The sequence below is a fragment of the Typopeltis vanoorti genome, chromosome 21 (genome assembly GCF_054136105.1).
Source record: "Typopeltis vanoorti isolate ZY-2024b chromosome 21, IOZ_Tvanoo_1.0, whole genome shotgun sequence".
NCBI lineage: Eukaryota > Metazoa > Arthropoda > Arachnida > Uropygi > Thelyphonidae > Typopeltis > Typopeltis vanoorti.
This window is the reverse complement of record NC_143569.1, coordinates 9,347,033-9,366,758: the sequence shown is the minus strand read 5'-3', so window position 1 is coordinate 9,366,758 and position 19,726 is coordinate 9,347,033. Positions and strand designations below refer to the sequence as shown.

The 19,726-nt window shown below is 34.7% G+C and overlaps 1 protein-coding gene across 2 annotated transcripts in view; it reads right to left on the bottom strand.

Moving 5' to 3' along the window:
- Positions 1–19,726, bottom strand: part of LOC150094612 (enoyl-CoA hydratase domain-containing protein 3, mitochondrial-like) — a 228,699-nt gene that overhangs the window by 84,102 nt on the left and 124,871 nt on the right. For both annotated transcript variants that reach the window (XM_090411285.1, XM_090411284.1), the window contains exon 5: positions 9,265–9,349. In XM_090411285.1, the coding sequence (XP_090267411.1) occupies positions 9,265–9,349 (85 nt within the window). The remainder of the gene's footprint in view (positions 1–9,264; positions 9,350–19,726) is intronic.

The following is a 19,726-nucleotide window of genomic DNA, read 5'->3' as shown; positions in this document are numbered from 1 at the left end:
CTACTCTGAAACCTATAAAATGAGCTAAGCGTGACAAGGACAGTATTAGAAAATATCCTGTATACATTCAATCAGGACTACATATCAATAGTTGAAGTTAAAAAACTTCAGAAAGCAGGGGTGAGGAATGGCAGCTGAAATAAATGATATTTGACTTGAGTTTGTAATGGTACTACTCCAGAAGGTTTGGGCTCAAGGTCTGAATTCCAGATGGCTGGAGTGTAGGTAAAGTAAGCATTGTCGAGACTAGACTAGACTCCAACAAAATTCCATATTAAAAATAAAAATAAAATCTTCCATTCCACATAATATCGATGATATGCTCAACTGGTATCCTCTATGACTATCACTCACCTAAACTTTCAGAGTACATTATGCAGTAGATTTCTCCCTTCTTATAATAGACTTCTGTAAGAAGAGTGGAAAATATGCTTTTGTCAGGTTTGATAACCCATACCAAAAACTATTAGACCTGGGATCTCTTTTATATGATTTGCTTTGGTACAAGATTTCCTTGCCTCATTTTGCTGCCTTCAATGCTCTCCTAATTCTGATTATTATACTAACTTTTTTTGATTGTATATCACTGAAAATTTGATCACATATAGCGTAATCACCCAAACAGTAAGAAAATCTTACTTAGAGATTAACATTCCACATTCTGACTAGCTCCCCTTCTCTAACTTTATAGACCAAGCTGGAAGAGAAGCTGAAATGTTCTGTCGGTAACAATCTAATGCAAATTGTTACTTACAAATTATTGAAAATGAGCCAAGTTGCTCTGTTTTGTGCCAAATAATAAATGTCATATGGTTCATGAACCTCATCTTCAAAAATAAGTTTGCTTATGTATTGCCATAATTGATTTTGTGTCTTCCTCTGTGTCCATTAGCTGATCTGTAATGAGCAAGAGCACTGAATGTAAGTGAAGGTGGATGTCTAAGATGGAGTCCCAATCATTTTAGTTGATTTTTTTAAAATTTTTTTATTAAGAGTCTTTGTTGGCTTTCTTCAAGAATGACAGTATTAGGAATGTGATCTTGCCATATATATATATATATATATATATATATATCCTAGTATTATTCGAAGGCATGTTGTCAAAAAAGCTATTTAAATTAACTGCTAGTTGAACAGTGATGTTCCATGTCTGGGCACCATATGTAAATATGGCTTGACTAGTGGTTTTATACAAATGAATTTTGGTATTTGTAGTGATCAGATGATTTCCAGATATCAGTTAGACTTTTATGGAACTGAAGAGCTTTCTACTTTCTTTTCGCTATGTCAGAGTATCGATGTAGGAACAAATTACTGAAAATCATTTACTTCTCCAAGAATGTGGTTATTTAGCCTAGTATTTCTTTCCGTTCTTCAGGACTTTAGTTTTACTGCTACTACTGACTGCCAGCCCAATCAGTGCTACATTTGTACATAAATTATCAAAGTGGTTTTGGGCAGTCTGAATGTTACAGTCAATCAGTACACTATCATCAGCAAAACTTATGTTGGTTTGTCCTGTCGAATTTCTGAGAATTATTCCATACTCATTTCCTGTAAGTCTGAATACATAACGAAGAGTAATAATAAAAAGATAAGGTGCCCAAGAGTCTCCCTGAAGAATTCCAGTTGAAAATGGGAAATCTCTCAGTCATCTTTCCATTAACCATTGCTTTTGCATGATAATTCTGATATGGGTTCTGCTATTGCTTTGATTATTTTCAAGGGTATGTAATAACTGTATGTAATGCTGTAATAACCGAGAATTTTGAACATCATTTTTCTATCAACTGAAGGCCTTTGAGAAATCTATATAGTTTAAGATTAAGGGAAGGTTTTTAAAGCACTGTAATGAAGTTACTCAATAGTTTTTTGAAGTCATTCTTTCCACACTAAGAGTTCTTCATTTTTGTCTTCAGATATCTTGCCATTGTTAGCTTTTATTCTTAGTCTTTTGGGCTTCCCTTCCTTGGTGCATAAGCAATTAGTTACCTGGTACGTTTTTCTGGTTTTATGGATATTTTTATATAGTTCTAATTTTTGACTGATAGCCTGGATATGGTTTTCCTTGTCATTTTGAAAGGTTACTTGATCATTTAGTTCTTTTAGATGAGCATGTAGATTATGTGTCCTCCAATCCCTGTATTGCTAGTTAATGTCATTGCATTTCTTTATCAGTTCTTCAGTGGTTTGTGTTACCCATTTCCTTTGAGAAGATGAAGTCTTGGTCACCAAGACTTCATCTAGTTTTTGCTACTACTTCGTAGATGGATTGTACAATATGAGCAAAGCTCAGGGATGGATTTTCAGGGGCATCTCGTAGTGCTTTATACTGAGTTAGTACAGTAAAAAGAGTTAGGTCATTCCAGTGGTATTTATTTTGTTATTCTTGTTTCACTGTTGAGATTGAACTATTCTATCTCAATTATTACTATTCTGCGATTGAAGTTTAGTTCTACACTGATGTAAGTTCTGAAATTTTGAGCTGATCTCACCTACTTTCCATTGATGAATATATGATCAATTTGTGATCTTGTTCCATTTTGATGTTCCCAGGTCTATTTTCTTCCAGATTTGTGTGTGAAATTTACTCTGCAGATTGACAAGATTATGAGTGTTGCATAGTTCAGTTAGAAGATATATATATCTGTTTTCATTTGTTGTATTGTGGTGTATGAAAGGACCTAAGTTTTTTGTGATTCCTGAAACATCTCATCCTACTTTGTGAATTAAAATCGCTGCCTATGATGTGGAGATTGCATGTTGGGACATTGTAGAGTGAGTCTGAGAGTTGACTGCAGAAAGCATTCTTGGAGTTTTAATGCACATGTAGATTCAGATATTTCAGGAATCACAAAAAAAATTTGGTCCTTTCATGCACCGCAATACAACTATCTATCAGCAATCTATGCATCCATCTGAAGTGTCAGTGGGTGCATAGGTGCATCAGGTTATTGTTGCTTTTGTGTTAGAGTTAAAAGTTATTGCCATTATTCTCGTGGAAACTTTAGAGATGGATAAGATGTAATTATAGATCCTTCTGTTGACTAGGATTCCAATTCCTCCATTACCAGATTTGTCTGCTGATGTATAGATGAATGTCCTTTTTTTTTTTTTTTTTTTCAATTTGATGTAACTTCATTCCATTCAAAATCTGTTCTCTATCTGTGTTCTTGGATGCAGAAAGCATCAAGGTTTGCTGACTCTGCTCTGGTGCAAAGTTCATGCATTTTCCAGATTTCAAGAGAGTATGAACACTGTAAATAGATATGATAAGTGGGTTTCACCTGAATTGATGTTTTGAGTGTCTACCTCTACTTGCTTCAGCTTGTGGGCTTCCATGAAAGCTTTCACCAACAGACTTCATAATTTCTCTTTGAGAAAGAGCAATGAAGGTTGCACTAGATTTTTCTGTATCTCTTATTTCTTTTGTAATAGTCCATTTATCAGGTGATTGGTCCTAACATGCAACACCAGTCATGCTAGCCTACTGGAATTGTACCTAGCATTTCCCCATCGGTCACCAACTAGGAGGTGTGGCTTGGGTTTTATTCTCTTGAAATGAGTGGATCAGAGTTGCTAATTTGAAATGTAGTTTGAATATGGTGTGGAGGTTATATTTCTTTAGTACTTTAGCTATCATTTCAGATGTATACCTCAGTTATACAAGGTAGAAACAGTGGTATTATGCCCTTGTGTGTGGGAGAAGGAATGTGGGAAAGAAGGGAAACATGCCAGGTAGCAATTGATCTTTTTTAGAACTGTAGCCAATGGCTAAAAAAAGTGTGGTGAAAGTAGGTGAGTCCTGTGGCAAGGACAGCATCACTATAATAAACAGCTCTGGCTCTGTGAGTTAGTATCATTTTTAGAATTCCATACCGTTGGACTAAATGATGATGATATGATTATCTTTTAGTGTGTATGTGTGTGTGTGTGTGTGCTGGTTTTCTATAAATAGAAAAAGATAGTGAACCAATCAAAGACCTGCAAATAGTGTGTGAAAAAAAGGCACAAAATTATTTGATTCTTATTATAATGTGATGTCCAAAGTGTTTTCCCCATGTGGGCCAAATGGCAAAATGCATCTACATAGCACAGCCAGTTTAAAGGTTTGAAACTAGCTATGCTAAGTACTTTGTTCTCAAAATTCTCAATGTAAAAATTGGTCAAAGAAGGGCAGGCAGCAGGGTATTGCAGTACGATTAATTTGTTTGTAGATTATTTTCCTTGCCAGTTAAAAATAAATAACCCACATACACAGTAAATTTGAAGAATTCACAAATGCAGAAGGGGAAGTTTGATTTTATTAACTCAAGAACTTTCATCATCATCAACAAATTCCTAACATGTATCTTCAGGGAATGTACAGGATGTTAAGATAGTACTACACGAAAAAGCTACTAGAACATCATTACTAACTTCTGATCAACAATTTTCCTCCGAATTAATCTGTTATGAGTTAAGACTCAAACATTATCAGAATTAGTCTTCTAGGGCATATTTTATTGTATCAATCCACCTACATCTTGGTCTTCCTCCTTTGGGTTATTTTCTTGCCAACTTAACAAAAAAATACTTGTTCTGCTAATCTTTCTTCTCCCATTCTGTTCTAGTGCCCACTCTGCTAACACATTTCTGAATGCTAACAATGGCAAGTTCTTTCCTAATATCCTCATTTTTAATATGACACTGCCATTAATACCATCTGTTCACTCCCCAATCTTTCTCAAAACTCTCATATCTGTAGTCTCCAGTTTTTGATCAAGTATTTTATTTCTAAAAATTAAAATTGGTTAAAATGTATTCTTTATTCAGCTGATTTCCTACTATACCAGCCTTAATAATTCTGTTGTCCATTTTCATATTAAATTTGCCATATCCACTAAAAATTGTGTCTAAATAGCTGAAATGTTTTATTTGTTCTATAGGTTCTCCATTCAGAATAGAGTTGATGTTTTCAATGTTTCTGCTTATCTTCATTATCTCTGTCTTTTTATTGTTGATTTTCATACCAAATTTATTACAACAGTTATTTTACTTGCAGAGCTGCATTGGATTTATTTAGAAGTATTACACATCTTCATAAGGATTAACATCACCAATTTTGAAATCAAATTTAATACCACTTTCCTTCATAATGTGATCCATATAGATAATGAATAACAGTGGAGATAATATGCAAGTTTGCCACACACCTGATTTAACATCAAACCATCTTCATGTATTTCCTTCAATTCTAACTGCCGACTGAGAGCTCAAATAGAAACTATATATTGCTTGATATGTTACATTTAAGCCGTGTAACTGTAGCATTTTGAAGAGCTTTCCTCTTGGCAACTTGTCATATGCCTTTCCAGCTCTATGAAACGATTACAAATCCTTGTTATATTCCCAAGATTTCTTAACTATTTGTCTTAAAGTGAAAATCTGATCCTGATAAGCTATTTGGCCTAAATCCAGCTTTTTCTTCCCCAAACTTCCCTTTCCTCCCACAATTTTTCGTAGCCATTTCTCAAGTACGCCTGCATAAATCTTAGGAACACTCAGTGGGGAAATACCATTGTAACCCTCACATTCAATTTTATTTCTCTTTTATAAATGGATACTATGAGAACTTTATTGTAATCATTTGGAATTTGATCCTCTGACCAGGTCTTCTGAATTATGTAGTTCAGTCACTGTAAAACTTTTATACCTCTACATTAGAGCATATCAGGTTGAAAATCATCTATTTCAGCTGCCTTTTGCACATTTTAGTTTTACAATGGCTTGTTTACTTCAAATATGGATATGTATTCCTAACTGTATTACTGCTGAGTGTTTTCTACCACTATGCTGACATGCTTGTTTCGTTTAGGAATCATTCCAAGTAGTAGCTCTAAACCTCTAGAATATCTTTTGTTTTCATGTCACTTTTATCACCTCTGATTCCTTTCCACCATTTCAACAGCCTTCAGAATATTTTACTACCTTTCTTATATCTTTTTCTGTTCTTCCTAAAGTCTTCCCATGACTTCTGTTTAGATAGTTTTCCACATTGCTTTGTTTTCTTTTATTTTTCTCTGTAGTAAGTCAGCTTATGCTCTTAGACAATACAAAAACAAGATGGCTTACATGTCACGAACTTATGATATACTTTCTTCTTTGATTTTGCCACTAACTTCCTGAGTCCACAATAGACTTTTGATTGGTGAGGGTGGTCTCTATCCTTAGAGAGAATCTTCACCGCATGCATCTCTGTCTGAATAAATCAATGTTTTCTTCAGTAAATAGTTACTGAATCTCCAAGGTTTAGTTCTTGTTTTCGAATTCTTTCACTTTTTCTTGAACAATATTTGTGTATTTTAGTCTACAATTCATTTCCAAAAGCTGCTCTACTTCATTTTAAAACTTTCTTACATACCTTTCTTTTCAACATGAAATTCAATTTTATCCTATTTCTTGCATCTCCACTCCGTGTGAATTTGTGCACATTTTTACGTTGGAACATGGTGTTAGTAATGGAAATCCAGTAGGTACTTAGTATTATTGCTAGCTGTGCTGTTTTCTCAAAATTTTCCCCAAACATTTCTATATGCCTGATAATCTTTTCCTTTTCTGCTGTTTAAATCTCCAACAAGGACCACCTTTTCCTTTAATGTTATGTCAGCTGCTGTCTGTGATGCCTTGAAAAATTCCTCCATTTCTTCTTTAGCAGAACCTTCTGTGGGATCCGAGGAACAAATAAGTCTCATTTCCAGTTTCTCCACATCATTCTACTTGATATTGCCTGTCATTCAAGAAGATTAACCTTGTATTTAATGTTGAATACTATGGCTACTCTTTCTTTTCTGTGATTGTTATTGTTTAAATATAACATTTTGTATTTATTGTTTAGAAAGATCTCACTTGTTTTTTGTCTTGTTTGTTCTATCCCACCTATTATGTCGATCTGGTACTTATCCAATTCTTCTGCTAGTTACATTTCTTTTCCATTGATGCTTCTTACATTGATAGTATCAATCTTGAATTCTGTTGATGTTGAATTGGGATATATTGCAGGATCTGTTCTAGTAGCTATCTTTTTTGCTGTTTGCCTTGCTTCTCTGATGAGAACAATGGGGGCCTTGTTTAACTGGGTGATACCCGAGCTGTCATGAAATTCTATCATGCTCTACTATCATTTTGCATTATGGTTTAAGCCAATAGGAATATAATTCGTTCGGCTAAATCCCAAATTGCAGACCAGTCCTTGCTCATTCGGTATCCAGGTAGATACCTAACAGAGTGCGCCACACTCTGATTCAGTTTATTTATCTAAATTTTGATAAATTAACTGAATCATGTTAATTTCCTGTTAATTTTAGTTTTACTTTTAATTGTAATCTCGTTTTATTTTGTAATCACTCGTTTCGTGGCATTCTGACATGTGACATGTAGCTCAGCTTTGTAAATAATCTAGTGATTATGCTGATGCACTGATGACAGTCTGTTAATTTCAGGCCAAAATATTTCTCACAGTCTATTCAAGCAGGTCTCTTATCATAGAATTTCCATATAATACTAAACTTTTGCTATTCCTTCTTTCTTACTCTACCTAGTCATTTTTTCTTTCATTCTCCTCTCTGCTGTACCACGTGCCAGACATTTCTCAAGTTATTTGAGCTCACATTTCATAACTCTATTACTTCCACTTCCTTATTCACACCAGTTTATGTCCTTTCCTCCATATTTCATTAGCTACTGCTTTCTCTTTGAACAACACTCTATATGACATTCTCACTCACACACCTTTCATCATTCATATTCGTTACTTCATTTTCCCACTTTCGAGATATGTTGCACATCTCGTACTCACTTGATAGGAGTGTGATATGTATATTCAAGGAATTTGACAGAAAGAGATAGTTTTTTTTTTTTTGCCAGAGAAGATTAAAAATAAAAAAGATGAGATTTTGGTTTGGATAATCTGTGATATGGGATATCAGAGTGAACATATGCATAAATGTAACAAAGTAAGTGTGAGATGCATTACGGGATATTGCAAAAAAAAAATGATGTGAAGCCAACAGCCTCTATATACAAGCAGATTATCTGTAAAGAAACTTAATGCACAAATTGTGTTTGTAAGGATTAAAATATACTTTCTTGTCATGTTTAATACTCTTTGTAATGAGGCAAAAAACTTTTTACAAGCATTTATTATTTTCATGCGACACCTCCAAGGAATCCAAAGGCTCACTCACCACAGAAGAGTACTCCACTCTACTAATCGGAACACATCAGAATGTGTACTGATGGTCGATTTGTCTGTATGCAGGATGAAAAATCCAAATTTCTGGAAGAAAAAAACCTTGAAACCTCTATATGAGATCAGCTAACTGCCCTTCACTGAAAAAGTCCATATAAAGATTCCTCTCATCATTATGAGAATCAAACTCAGGTTTTTTCCAATTTTCCAAATTTTCCAAAAAAGGGCAAAATTCGCAGTTATCCTTCCAATTACACTATGGAGGCACTTTATTTATTTTAATAACTTCTGCAGTGATTTAGCCTTAGAATCTTCCTGGGTCTGGCTCTCATTATTGTGGTTTTGCATAATGACTTCCCATAATGCACAAATGTCAGCTTTAAGAGATAAAAAAAAAGTAAAGGACTGCATATGTGAGAAAAATGAATACCTGTTCATTGTCTATAAATCTTTTCTTAATGTCAAAGAATTTATTTCTATCCACTGTAACCCACAAAACAAAATAAATAATATAAAATTAAACTTAATTTTAACTTTTATAAACAAAGTAGAAAATTTAAATTCTTCTAGCTTCTCACTTTATGTGTAGTTTAATTTGTCGAGTTTTTTTTTTTTTTTAACTTTCTTTGTCAAATCACTGTTCTTTATCCAAAAATTGGCAGTGACTATTTCCAGCCTGCAAATTACCAACAGACAGCATAAGATTATTGTTGATTAGATGTAACTCTCAACTTGTTGTGTTTGCTAAGAAATAAGAAAATATAATAGTTAAAAAAAAGTATAAAATTTACTATTTCATCTCAGACTTCATTTCATTATGAACAGAGGCACACTGCAGCTACATAAAAAAAATTCCCTTCAGTTCTAAATTTAAATTTAGAACCGAAGGGAATTTAAGATAAGTATATTGAAAAGCATTTAATTTGATAATGTATTTCATTTTCCAGAAATTTTCATTTCCTCTTATCAGTATTCCTTACCTGGTAAGCAACACTGGTAAGAGAAAAAATACAAATCTAATCAAATAATCTTACCCTGGAGTTGAAAACTTCGCATTTTCAGAAGCTACTACAATGTCACAAGATGCAACGAGCTGACATCCTGCAGCAGTTGCCAGTCCTACAAGAAAAAAGAGGAAACATGCCTTATACACACACATCTAGTTAAATAGTTATGGCTAGATTTATAGCCATGATAAGTTATCATAGAAATGACAGAGATTTCATCTGGTTCCCATCATGAAAAAAGAAAAAAAAAGTAAGCAGATTCTTTTCTTAAAAATAAGCAGATACTTTTCTTAAAATTGAATTTCTTTCTTTCTTTCTTTAAAAATTATTTTGCTGTGTTTCAGAAGTCAATCCATCATCAAGGAGAAGAGAGACAATAAACTGAAAGATATTAATTAAATAAGCATAAAATAATTAAAGAAATATAGAATTTAGCTAATAGTAACCATGCAATTGTGTATGTGAAATAAGGGTCTTGTTAAGGTACTGCTAGGGAAAGTTATACTTTTTTTTTTTTTATGAAACAGGGCTAAAAATAAATGACTAAATGCAATTAGTGAGATTGTTATTCTGAATGAGTACGGTATTGCATCTTCACACTGGTACTGCTTCTTTGAAAATACATTCATGTGTTTTTTTTTTTCTCCAGCAGTAATGATGAATGACTGCTAAATTTTGAATACACTTCATGTGACTTTTCAGTGGCATGTAAGGATAGTTCTCTTTTGTCTTCCTTACAATGTACAACATCTGCTAAATGCTCTTTTTTCTTTTCTCCAAAGTCTTTCTTGCAAAAGGCTGTGGGTTTGAATCGCACTGTGGGTATGGATTGCGAATGTCTTTATGTGACAGATGAATATCATTTCCTGTTTTAAGACCACCAATCCATTTATCGTGATGGCTGAAGTGTCTTGAAAATAGTCATCTGATCTTCAAGAGCAGAGTTTCCAGATTATATAATCCTTAGTCTACCTTGTACTAATACTAATGTACTATATACTATGCAATAGTGAGGGTTATAGAGAACAGACTGAAGAACAAAGGTTGAATAATAGCAGTAGAACATCACTATAGGACTAAAATTGGATTGAGAAAGCTTGAACTTGTATCAAAGAGAGGAAATTAGTTAACCTTTATTGATGTACAAGTTGTGTGTGCTAGACAACCACTCACTATCCTCCATCATGAGAAAGCTGCCTACTATGCTGGAAACTAAGATATAGTATACAGCTACTTCAGGAAGAATACCACATTATACAAAAATTTACCTCTGTAACTATATCCTTTAAAGCCATATTGTGTCACATTGTTATATGGACTTACTAAGCTTTGAACTCTCTTGGGGTGATTTATATTCGCTTTGTGTACTTTGCAAAGCACACTGGCAGTATGGAGAACAAAGAATGACTTCTCAAATCCCCAGGTTTGGAGCTGGATAGCACAGGTTATTGTTGGGGGATTAGGCCTCTTTTGGTCTGACATGTAGGACCACAGTATGTAGTACTGTTTCAGTGTGAATTTAGGAAAATAAAAATAAAATAAATTTACAAATCTTTCTTGGTTGGTTTTTTTCATAAAAAAACCAACAGACAGAGAAATGCTTAAGGATAGGGATAAAACTTGACAATATTCAGAAAAGACATGATGAAATCTGTAATGCTAAAGTGGAAAATCCATATTAATTGTTTTGATTAGCAAAAAACATTCAAAGAAAATAAATTAGATATAAGCTAGACTATTGTAAAAGAATTCTGGAGGCTTTCCTAAGGAGAACAATCAGCATTATTGGAAGGCTTCAACTTTGTTGTATTACTTAGGGTTATCTCCCAAACAATATCTCATAGCAAAAAGAGATTTTACTTTTAATAATCTATTGAATGTAAAATATGAAACGAAGGTACAAATTTTCTCAATTCTTTTGCATACTGAACTTTTTTCCTTCCAAACTTAAGAAGAAGTGGAGCAAAAAGCATCATGGAATCTTAAGAAAAAATGATAATGATTTCTCATGTCAGACAAAGTCAATGTGACATGAGAATATAGTACTGGATTGCAAGCTATGAACAAAAGATGCCTGATGTGTTTGGAGAACAAAATACAACCAAACCTATGTGAATAATACACTTCATGACAAATAAATTCAATATGGTGACCTGTAAGAAGAGCTGAAATCAAAATGAAAATCTAAGCATTTCTGTCATTCTGATTTATGGCTCACAGAATCAAAGAGCCTGCATACTCATTACCTAAATAAATGGCAATGCTTCTTAGACTCCACCTGGATAAGACTAAATCCTATTTGGATAATAAGAGGATATTATCTCCATACTAAAAATGTTATTCTATCTATCTGGTAATACTATCCTGGCTGTTGCCCCACTTTGCCAAAATCCTTATTAAAGAAACTATGCTTATCTTAATATCATTTCTCTATACATGCACTAGTTCTGATCTGTTGTATCACAGTCAACAGCTTTCAATGGATAAGATATACTGTACTCTAAAGTTTCTGGCTTTGTCAAAGAATGTTCAACCTCTACTCCACCACCTTCACATAGATCTCATTATGGACTCTGAATATGAAATCCCTAAGCATTCACATCCTTGGTACAAACATTTTGGATATGTATGAGATAATTTAACATCCTCAGTCCATATTTAGTCAAACAAAAGGCTTTTGAGAGGAGGAAGAAGCATATAGCATATGTTGCACAGTGCAAAAAAGACAAAATAGCACTATCCATGCATGATACTGAAAGTGGAGTAGAATTCTATCATCATGCTTTTTGCCATGGAAGAAAACAATTGTTTTTTTCCCCCATGAAATGGGTACTGATGACATAACATTCTAGAATGCTTAATCAGAATGAATTATTATTATTAACGTCAGACCTCCAAAGAGTTAAAGGACTCATTGTAGGAGGTCCACACTCTCACATATAGAGATCATAAAACTTTCCATGCAAAGAGCCTTCTCCTCGCTCCTTTGCTCACACTCTCCTTATACAGCTGTATAAGTAAAGTGTGAGCAAGGGAGTGAGGAAAAGACCCTTCTCTCTACTAGATGAAAAATCTCCTCTGCCTTAATCTGGTCACAAACCCCTCACCAACTTGCACATATCAATCATGTTGTCTCTGCTACTATTCACAAGGCACTATAAAGTGCATTCCTCAATCTGTCTTCGTATCTCACAGATCCAACACTGACTCAGTGAATGAATCTGCTCTGGATCCTTTCTGAGACATCCTCATCCAGGAGATCAGATCTGTGCAGAGTAGTCTGCATGTAATGTTGGAACCATAACCTCTTTGCTTCTGTATGCCAAAGTCCTCATAATTGTCATAATTCACCATAGTTCTCACAATTTTTGTGATGTAATCTCCTAAGTCTCTGTCTACCATCACTACTAGATCTTGTCTCTTCTCAAAATTTCCACACTCACTGTATACTGTGCATCCCATCCTTGCCTACCAAATTTCAAGTTTCAAGACTTTGCTTCTGCTTTGCTACTCATAGTACTTCCTAACTTTGCATCATCTGCAAACAGCTACATATCTCCAGTTAAGCCTTTCCCGATATCATTAACATGTATTAAATAATAATGGCCCCATAAACAGACTCTCATGGTACTCTGCTGGTGTGCCATCCACTTGAGTGGTATATGAGTACCACTCCATGGCACCCACATGTCACTCTCCCAATACTCAACCTGCTAATATCTGACAGCCAATCAGCTATCCAACTTACTAGACTCTCTTATCCAATCTCATCTATTTTAATTTAGTTACCAGTGTGTCATGTGGCAATCTATCAAAGGCCTTTGAAATATCCAAGTATACCACTGTACATGCATTTCCCTTATCCAGTGAATTCATCACCTTGTTGTAGTATGCAACCAGATTGCTAAAACAAGATTTCTCCTTAACAAATCCATACTAATGATCATAGAGAATTCTGTTATTATCAACCCAATTCTGAATCCTAGTCCTCACCAACTGCTACTCCAGAGACACAGAGGCAGATCTATAATTTGTAGCCTCAGTCTAATCTCTCCCATCCCACCATATGTGCAGAACAATTTTTCCCACTTTCCATTCCTTTGGACTTGCACTGTTGCAAGCCTTATGTTAATGCTTGCAGCAGTGCAAGTCCAAAGGAGTCCCATTAATTCCCTAGAGCAGGGATTCTCAACCTATGGTACGTGGGCCACTGCCTTACTGGTACATCTAATATCTTGAATTAAATATAGTCATACGCTACTGGAAAAGGTTGAGAACCCCTGCCCTAGAGCATTCCTTCAAAGCAACAGGTAATAAGCTTTCAGGCATTCCCACTGCCTTATTAACATCATGTTTATTTAATTCCACATATACAGTGGATTCAGATTAACTGGGCCACATCAGGAACAGCATAATTTGGCACAATTAAGCAGCTGCCCAAATTAAACAAAGATGCACATCAAAGGTTAAAAGGTGTACATATATATATATATAAGCTTAGACAAGTTTTTTGTTTATCGTGCAGCAAAATTACTGACTAATAGCTAAACAAATGACTTTAATTAAAGTATCTGGCACAAAACAATTCCATTTATATAAGAATTAAACATGAATGTAGTTCTTAGCAATTAATGGTGTCATAGGAGTTAATCGAGTTAGCCTGCCAGTTTTTTTTTTTTACTGCAGTTAATCAGCACAGATATCTAGTGCAGATATAGCACTGCCTTCATTGCTTTCCTACATGAAAAAGTTGTATCCAGTAATACATTTCCTAGGGTTTTGGATAGTTATTCATTCAAGTTCAGGAGTATCATCCTTATCACTTTCTTGTTCTCCTAATGTCCTCTGATGTTTTGCTGCAATTTCCTCGTGTTGTACGAGAAGCAGCTAAAGAATTGTCAGTACCCTTGACCATTCTGTTTAATTTGAGTCTCGGGTCTGGGTTAGTCCCGAGCGGGTGGAAAGAGGGGAAAATAGTTCCACTGCATAAAGGTGGTTCCAAGACTGCTGTTGTAAATTACCGACCGATTAGCATATCAGGAATTATTGTCAAGGTCTTAGAGAAATTAGTCAAGAAAAGAATACAGGATTGGATAGATGAAAATGGGATATTGTATGGGGGACAACATGGTTTTGTGAAGGGTAGATCATGCCTCAGTAACTTGCTCACGTTTTATAACACAGTGACGGCTGAACTGGATAGGGGTAATGGGTTTACAGTGATACTGTCGTGACGTTCTATTTTCATGTTATGTTCTAAATCCGCCATCTTGGTTCAAGTCACTCTTATCAATATAACAACTAATTGCAAATTGATCACCGATCCAAAAGTAGAGAAATTTATAATTATACTGCGCCACCCTATTTTTAGATTAGTCTATATAAAATAGTAGGATCAATTCTTAATTAAGTTAGCAGTCTCCTCATTTATTTAGGCCGAATTATTTACTATTCCACTTGGGTTTCCTGTAAGATTCGAATATTTATGAACGGTGCAATAAAAGGGAATTCAGGCAAACACAATATTTAGATTAACAAAATAAAACATTTAATATATGATATATATAACAAATACAAGAATTCTGCTTTAAAATGAAACAATACAATCAACTTAATACATCTTGCTAAGTCACTCATGCCAATTCAATGTTCTAAACTTTCACATACAATTCACAGCTTCAAAATCACAAGCTTTCTTAACTCAAGTTAATAAAACGAAACTTCTTATTAATCAGTCTCCACATATCTATCAGCTGTACTTAATGTTTAAATTCACAGGAAGCACTAATCAAGGTAGACAACATTCCAAGCAATCTTATTTCGGACTTTGAACTTCGAAGATATGTTAACGTTAGAATAAACAAACAAGTATGATTACTCTTACCAGATACAATCTTCAATACATCAATTAATTGTGAGCACACTTATGAATTAACTTATTTACGTTAGCGGAACACATTAATAAAAATTCTCCAACGATTTAACTGAACTACTGTTAATTGCGCTTCACTACTCAAAAAAAAAACACATCAATAAGGCACTGATATCTTTCCTTGTTTACTTTTCTCAAACTAGTTAATTTCAATATAATTCTTCTCAGGGCAACATAGAATTAAGACGTAATCCTAGACTAACTGGAACTAATCAGAATTTTCCATTGAATGTCCAGTTCTCTATTTATCCGGATACGGCATTAATTTTCCTTTACAACACAGCTGACTTCACTTGCAGCTAAGTATATGATTCACTATGTTTTGGCTCACTTCTAAACACTATTCTCATGAATTTCTGCCCTAGAGAACTTATAATTTTCTTCCACTTCTTTTGCTTGTATCCTACCTTCCTTCCTGCTCCGCAAAAACTTCCTCTCTCCTTCTAATTCAAAATCTTCTATATATATAATATCTTTCCTCTCCTTTCAGTCCGAAGGTCATGCTCTATTCAACTCGTGCTTGTTTATTTCATGCGTCTCCATGACAACAAATAAACGCAAACATTTCGCTAATGTAATACAATGCTCTACTACTACATGAGTGATTACATAATGTTAAATTTTCACAAATAAGAATAAACAGAATATTTGAGCTACTTAATCAGCTTTTTCATTACGTATAGAATTAATTATAATAATACTTTTCGTTACATCATATATGTATTTTAGTTATTATAAATTCTGCACATATTATTGCTTAACAAATTAACAGTAGGTTAAGTTTAGAATAAATATTTAAATAGTAATCCTAAATTAAGGAATAATAAATAATTTTTATACAAATCATGATTAATACATAATAATCAATGTTAAATGTGAATGAAAAAAAATAAACTAACCAACATAGTTTCATTCACAATTTAACAATACTACTGGACCTTGCCAAGGCCTTTGATAGGATACCACATGGAACCCTAATCAGTAAACTGGAGCAGATGGGGATAGATATAGGGTTGGTGAAATGGATAGGAGGGTGGTTGAAGGAGAGATATCAAAGAGTGGTTTATTCAGGAGTGGAGTCTAAAAGACGTCTTGTGACTAGTGGAGTGCCACAGGGCTCTGTTCTTGGACCACTGCTTTTCAATTTGTTCATCAATGATATTGGAAAGGATCTGAGAGGAAGTGTTCACTTGTTTGCTGATGATGCAAAGTTGGGTAGAGCAATTGTGAGTGCACAGGATGTCAAAATTTTACAGGATGATTTGGATAGTTTGGAGGACTGGGCTAGGAAAAATGGATGTCAATTTAATGTGGCAAAGTGTAAGGTTATGCACTTTGGGGTGAAAAGAATAGCAGCAGTATATCGCATTGGTGGAACCATACTCCAGGAGATTGATGAGGCCAGGGATTTGGGAGTGTTGGTGGATAGGGAGTTGAAGTTTAGGGGGCACATTGCAAAAGTAACTAAAACAGCTCACCTGAAAAATACTTTAACATGCAGAGACGAACAAGTTGTTGTTCCTCTGTATCGAGCCTTGATAAGACCCCATCTGGACTTCTGTGCCCAGTTATGGGCACCAGGGTTTCTTCGTGATGGGGAGGAAGTGGAGAGGGTCCAGAGACGAGTGACCAAGACGATAGCAGGTCTGTGGAATGAACCTTATGAGAATAGGTTGAAGATTTGTGGGTTGCAGAAATTGGACGATAGGCGAAGGAGGGGTGATATGATTGAGACATTCAAATTATTGAAGGGTTTTTATAAGATTGATCCAGAAGATATTTTTGAAAATATGACTGGTGGTGGGAGGACTAGGGGCCATGCATGGAAGCTGGGCAAGAGCGTGGTTGACAAGGGTGTTAGAGCTAGGTTCTTTACTTGGAGAGTGGTAAATGAGTGGAAGAAGCTTCCAGAGTCTATTGTGGGTGCTACGACCGTGAATGAGTTCAAGGCAAGGTATGATAGATACTGTGTGAATGTTGAATAGTTGTTCTTGACATGATAGGGCCTCCCTCGATGAGTCTGTCGACTCCTTGGAGTTTCCCGGAACAATAGTAATAATAATAATAATAATAATAATAATAAGATCTTCATTTTCATTATATTAAAGGCTACAGTCAATGGATCAAAATTCTTCATAGTTTCTGATGTGATTCACGTTTAATGGGATGTGATTTTCACTATAAACCAAGTGTCAAAAGTCATATTTGGCATATCTGTGATTGAATGCTTAAAACCACAGTGAGCAAAACAATTTTGAATGGTCTTGATACTTATTCCATGATTGATTGTAAAAAATTAACTTTGCGGTGAACAGCCTAGCAACTATCAAGAACCAGTAAAAGTTGTCTCAATTTAATTTGTAATTCTCCATTCCCAACTCAATTCTTAAAAACAGATATCTTCCACGCATTTTTGTTTGCATGGTACTGAACTGATAAACTTTCCATTATAATTCCTTTAAAGCAGAAGCCTGTCCTTTATTTCAATAACTAATAGCCTTCATTTATCAGTTCTTGAAATATTTGAACAGCATAACACTGTTGCCCAATCCATTGCTTCCACTGATACAAAGAGCACAGTGGGTTTATTATTATGCTGGTCTGGTTGGCCGAGTGGTTAGTGTATTTGCTCTCCAGCCAAAAGGCTGAGGGTTCGAATCTGGCTGTGAAAATAAATGTTTGTAATTGTCTGTGAAAGTGGTGGTGGTGGGTGGTAGATGGCGTTGGTGTTATTGCAGTTCATTGTAGTTGGTGGATTGAGTGGTGGAGGCAGAGTTGTAGAGCAAGTGCCCTCCCTCAACGAGTCTATGGACTCCCTGGAGGTGTCATGTAATAGTAATAATAATAGTAATTATTATTATGTGAGACCTCCAGGGAGTCAAGGACTCATGGTTGTTTTATACCCTCTCATTGAGAGAGGCTATAAATCATCCTCTCTCATTGAGAAAGGCTATAAATCACCCAAAACAGCTGTCATACCTTCCCTTAAATTCATTCACACCAGATGTACTCACTACCCCTAAAGGCAAACTATTTCACTCACACACTGCTCTGTGAGAGAAAAACTTCTTAGCTCTTACCCCTTTCTTGACTGCGAACAAACTTAATTTCCATGGATGCCTCCCCCCCCCCCCCCGTTCTCTCTCTCCCACCTTCCAAATAATGAAAAATCTCATCAGATGATATCCTATGACATCTGTTAACCAGAGTCTGTTCTCATAATCTAAATCTCATAATCTGGATATAATCTTTGTAACTCTTCTTTGCATCTTTTCCACTTCTTTTTCCACATGGAACAGGAGACCAAATCTGCACACAATAATTTAGGTGTGGTTTTAACAAGGCCTTATAAAGAAAAATGACTTTGTTATCCTTACATGTCAAGGTTTGCTTCAACGTTAGATATATTCTCAAAGTTGTATTTGCAACCTTTGCTATGTGACCTTTGAATTTCAGATTCCATATCCACCACTATGCCAAGATCCTTAGCCTCATAACCATGCTAATATAATATGCCACTGGAAATCTCATCATGCCAAAGTGCATAACTTTAAGATTGATGGTGAGAATTCGTCGCATACGGCATGAATATCATGACGATTGACTGTTCATCAAACCAAACTGTCACTCTTGGCACTATAAGTCAGCTTCTAATGAAACAAATGTCATAAACAGTTGATACAACATTAATGAAGGTTGCTGCTTTCGACAACAAAAAGATACAAGTGGTGCCACTAATTTCTTCTATTTTCAAAAAGTTCAGTTTCTTTTTGGACAGAGGGTGTATATATTTCATAGCTCCTCTCATTCTTTATTCTCTCCACATTATCTTCTTGTGGATGTAATATGAGAAAATAAAGAGACACCCTCAGAATGGTAAAAACATTAATTGTACCAATATATAAAAAAAAGAAACAAAAATGAATGTGAAAATTACAGAGGGATATTGCTCCTGTCTGTAGGCTACAAAATTTTATCTATTTTACTAAAAAGAATCTTACCATATGCTAAAGAAAATATAGGCAAATATTAAGCATTATTTCAAAGAAATAGGCCAGATTTTTACACTTGACAATTGACCAGATTTTTACACTAAGGCAAATATTAAAGAAAAAATTAAGAATATATATTAATCAGCAGGTGTATATTTTATTTATAGATTTTAGAAAAGCATATAACAGGATTCATAAAGAAGGTTTTGGGGAGTATTAAACAAACTTGACCTCATAAGATAATAAATTTAATCAAAATTTGCACCACTCACAGTCAAAGCATAGTATTGGCTAATGGAATTAGATCTACACCTTTTCCATGATGACAGAAATGCCCTTTTGCCCATCCAATTTTAACTTAACTTTAGAAAAATATATTTGAGAAACTGTAAAAAATAACACAAGCAAAACAGTAATATTACAATATGCAGATGATATATGTATAGTTGGAGAAAATGCTGAAGACATTACAATAACATTCAGAAAAGTTAAAGTTTCTGCTGAAAAACTAGGATTATATATCAATTAGGATAAAATTGCATATTCAGAAGTATGTGGAAACAAT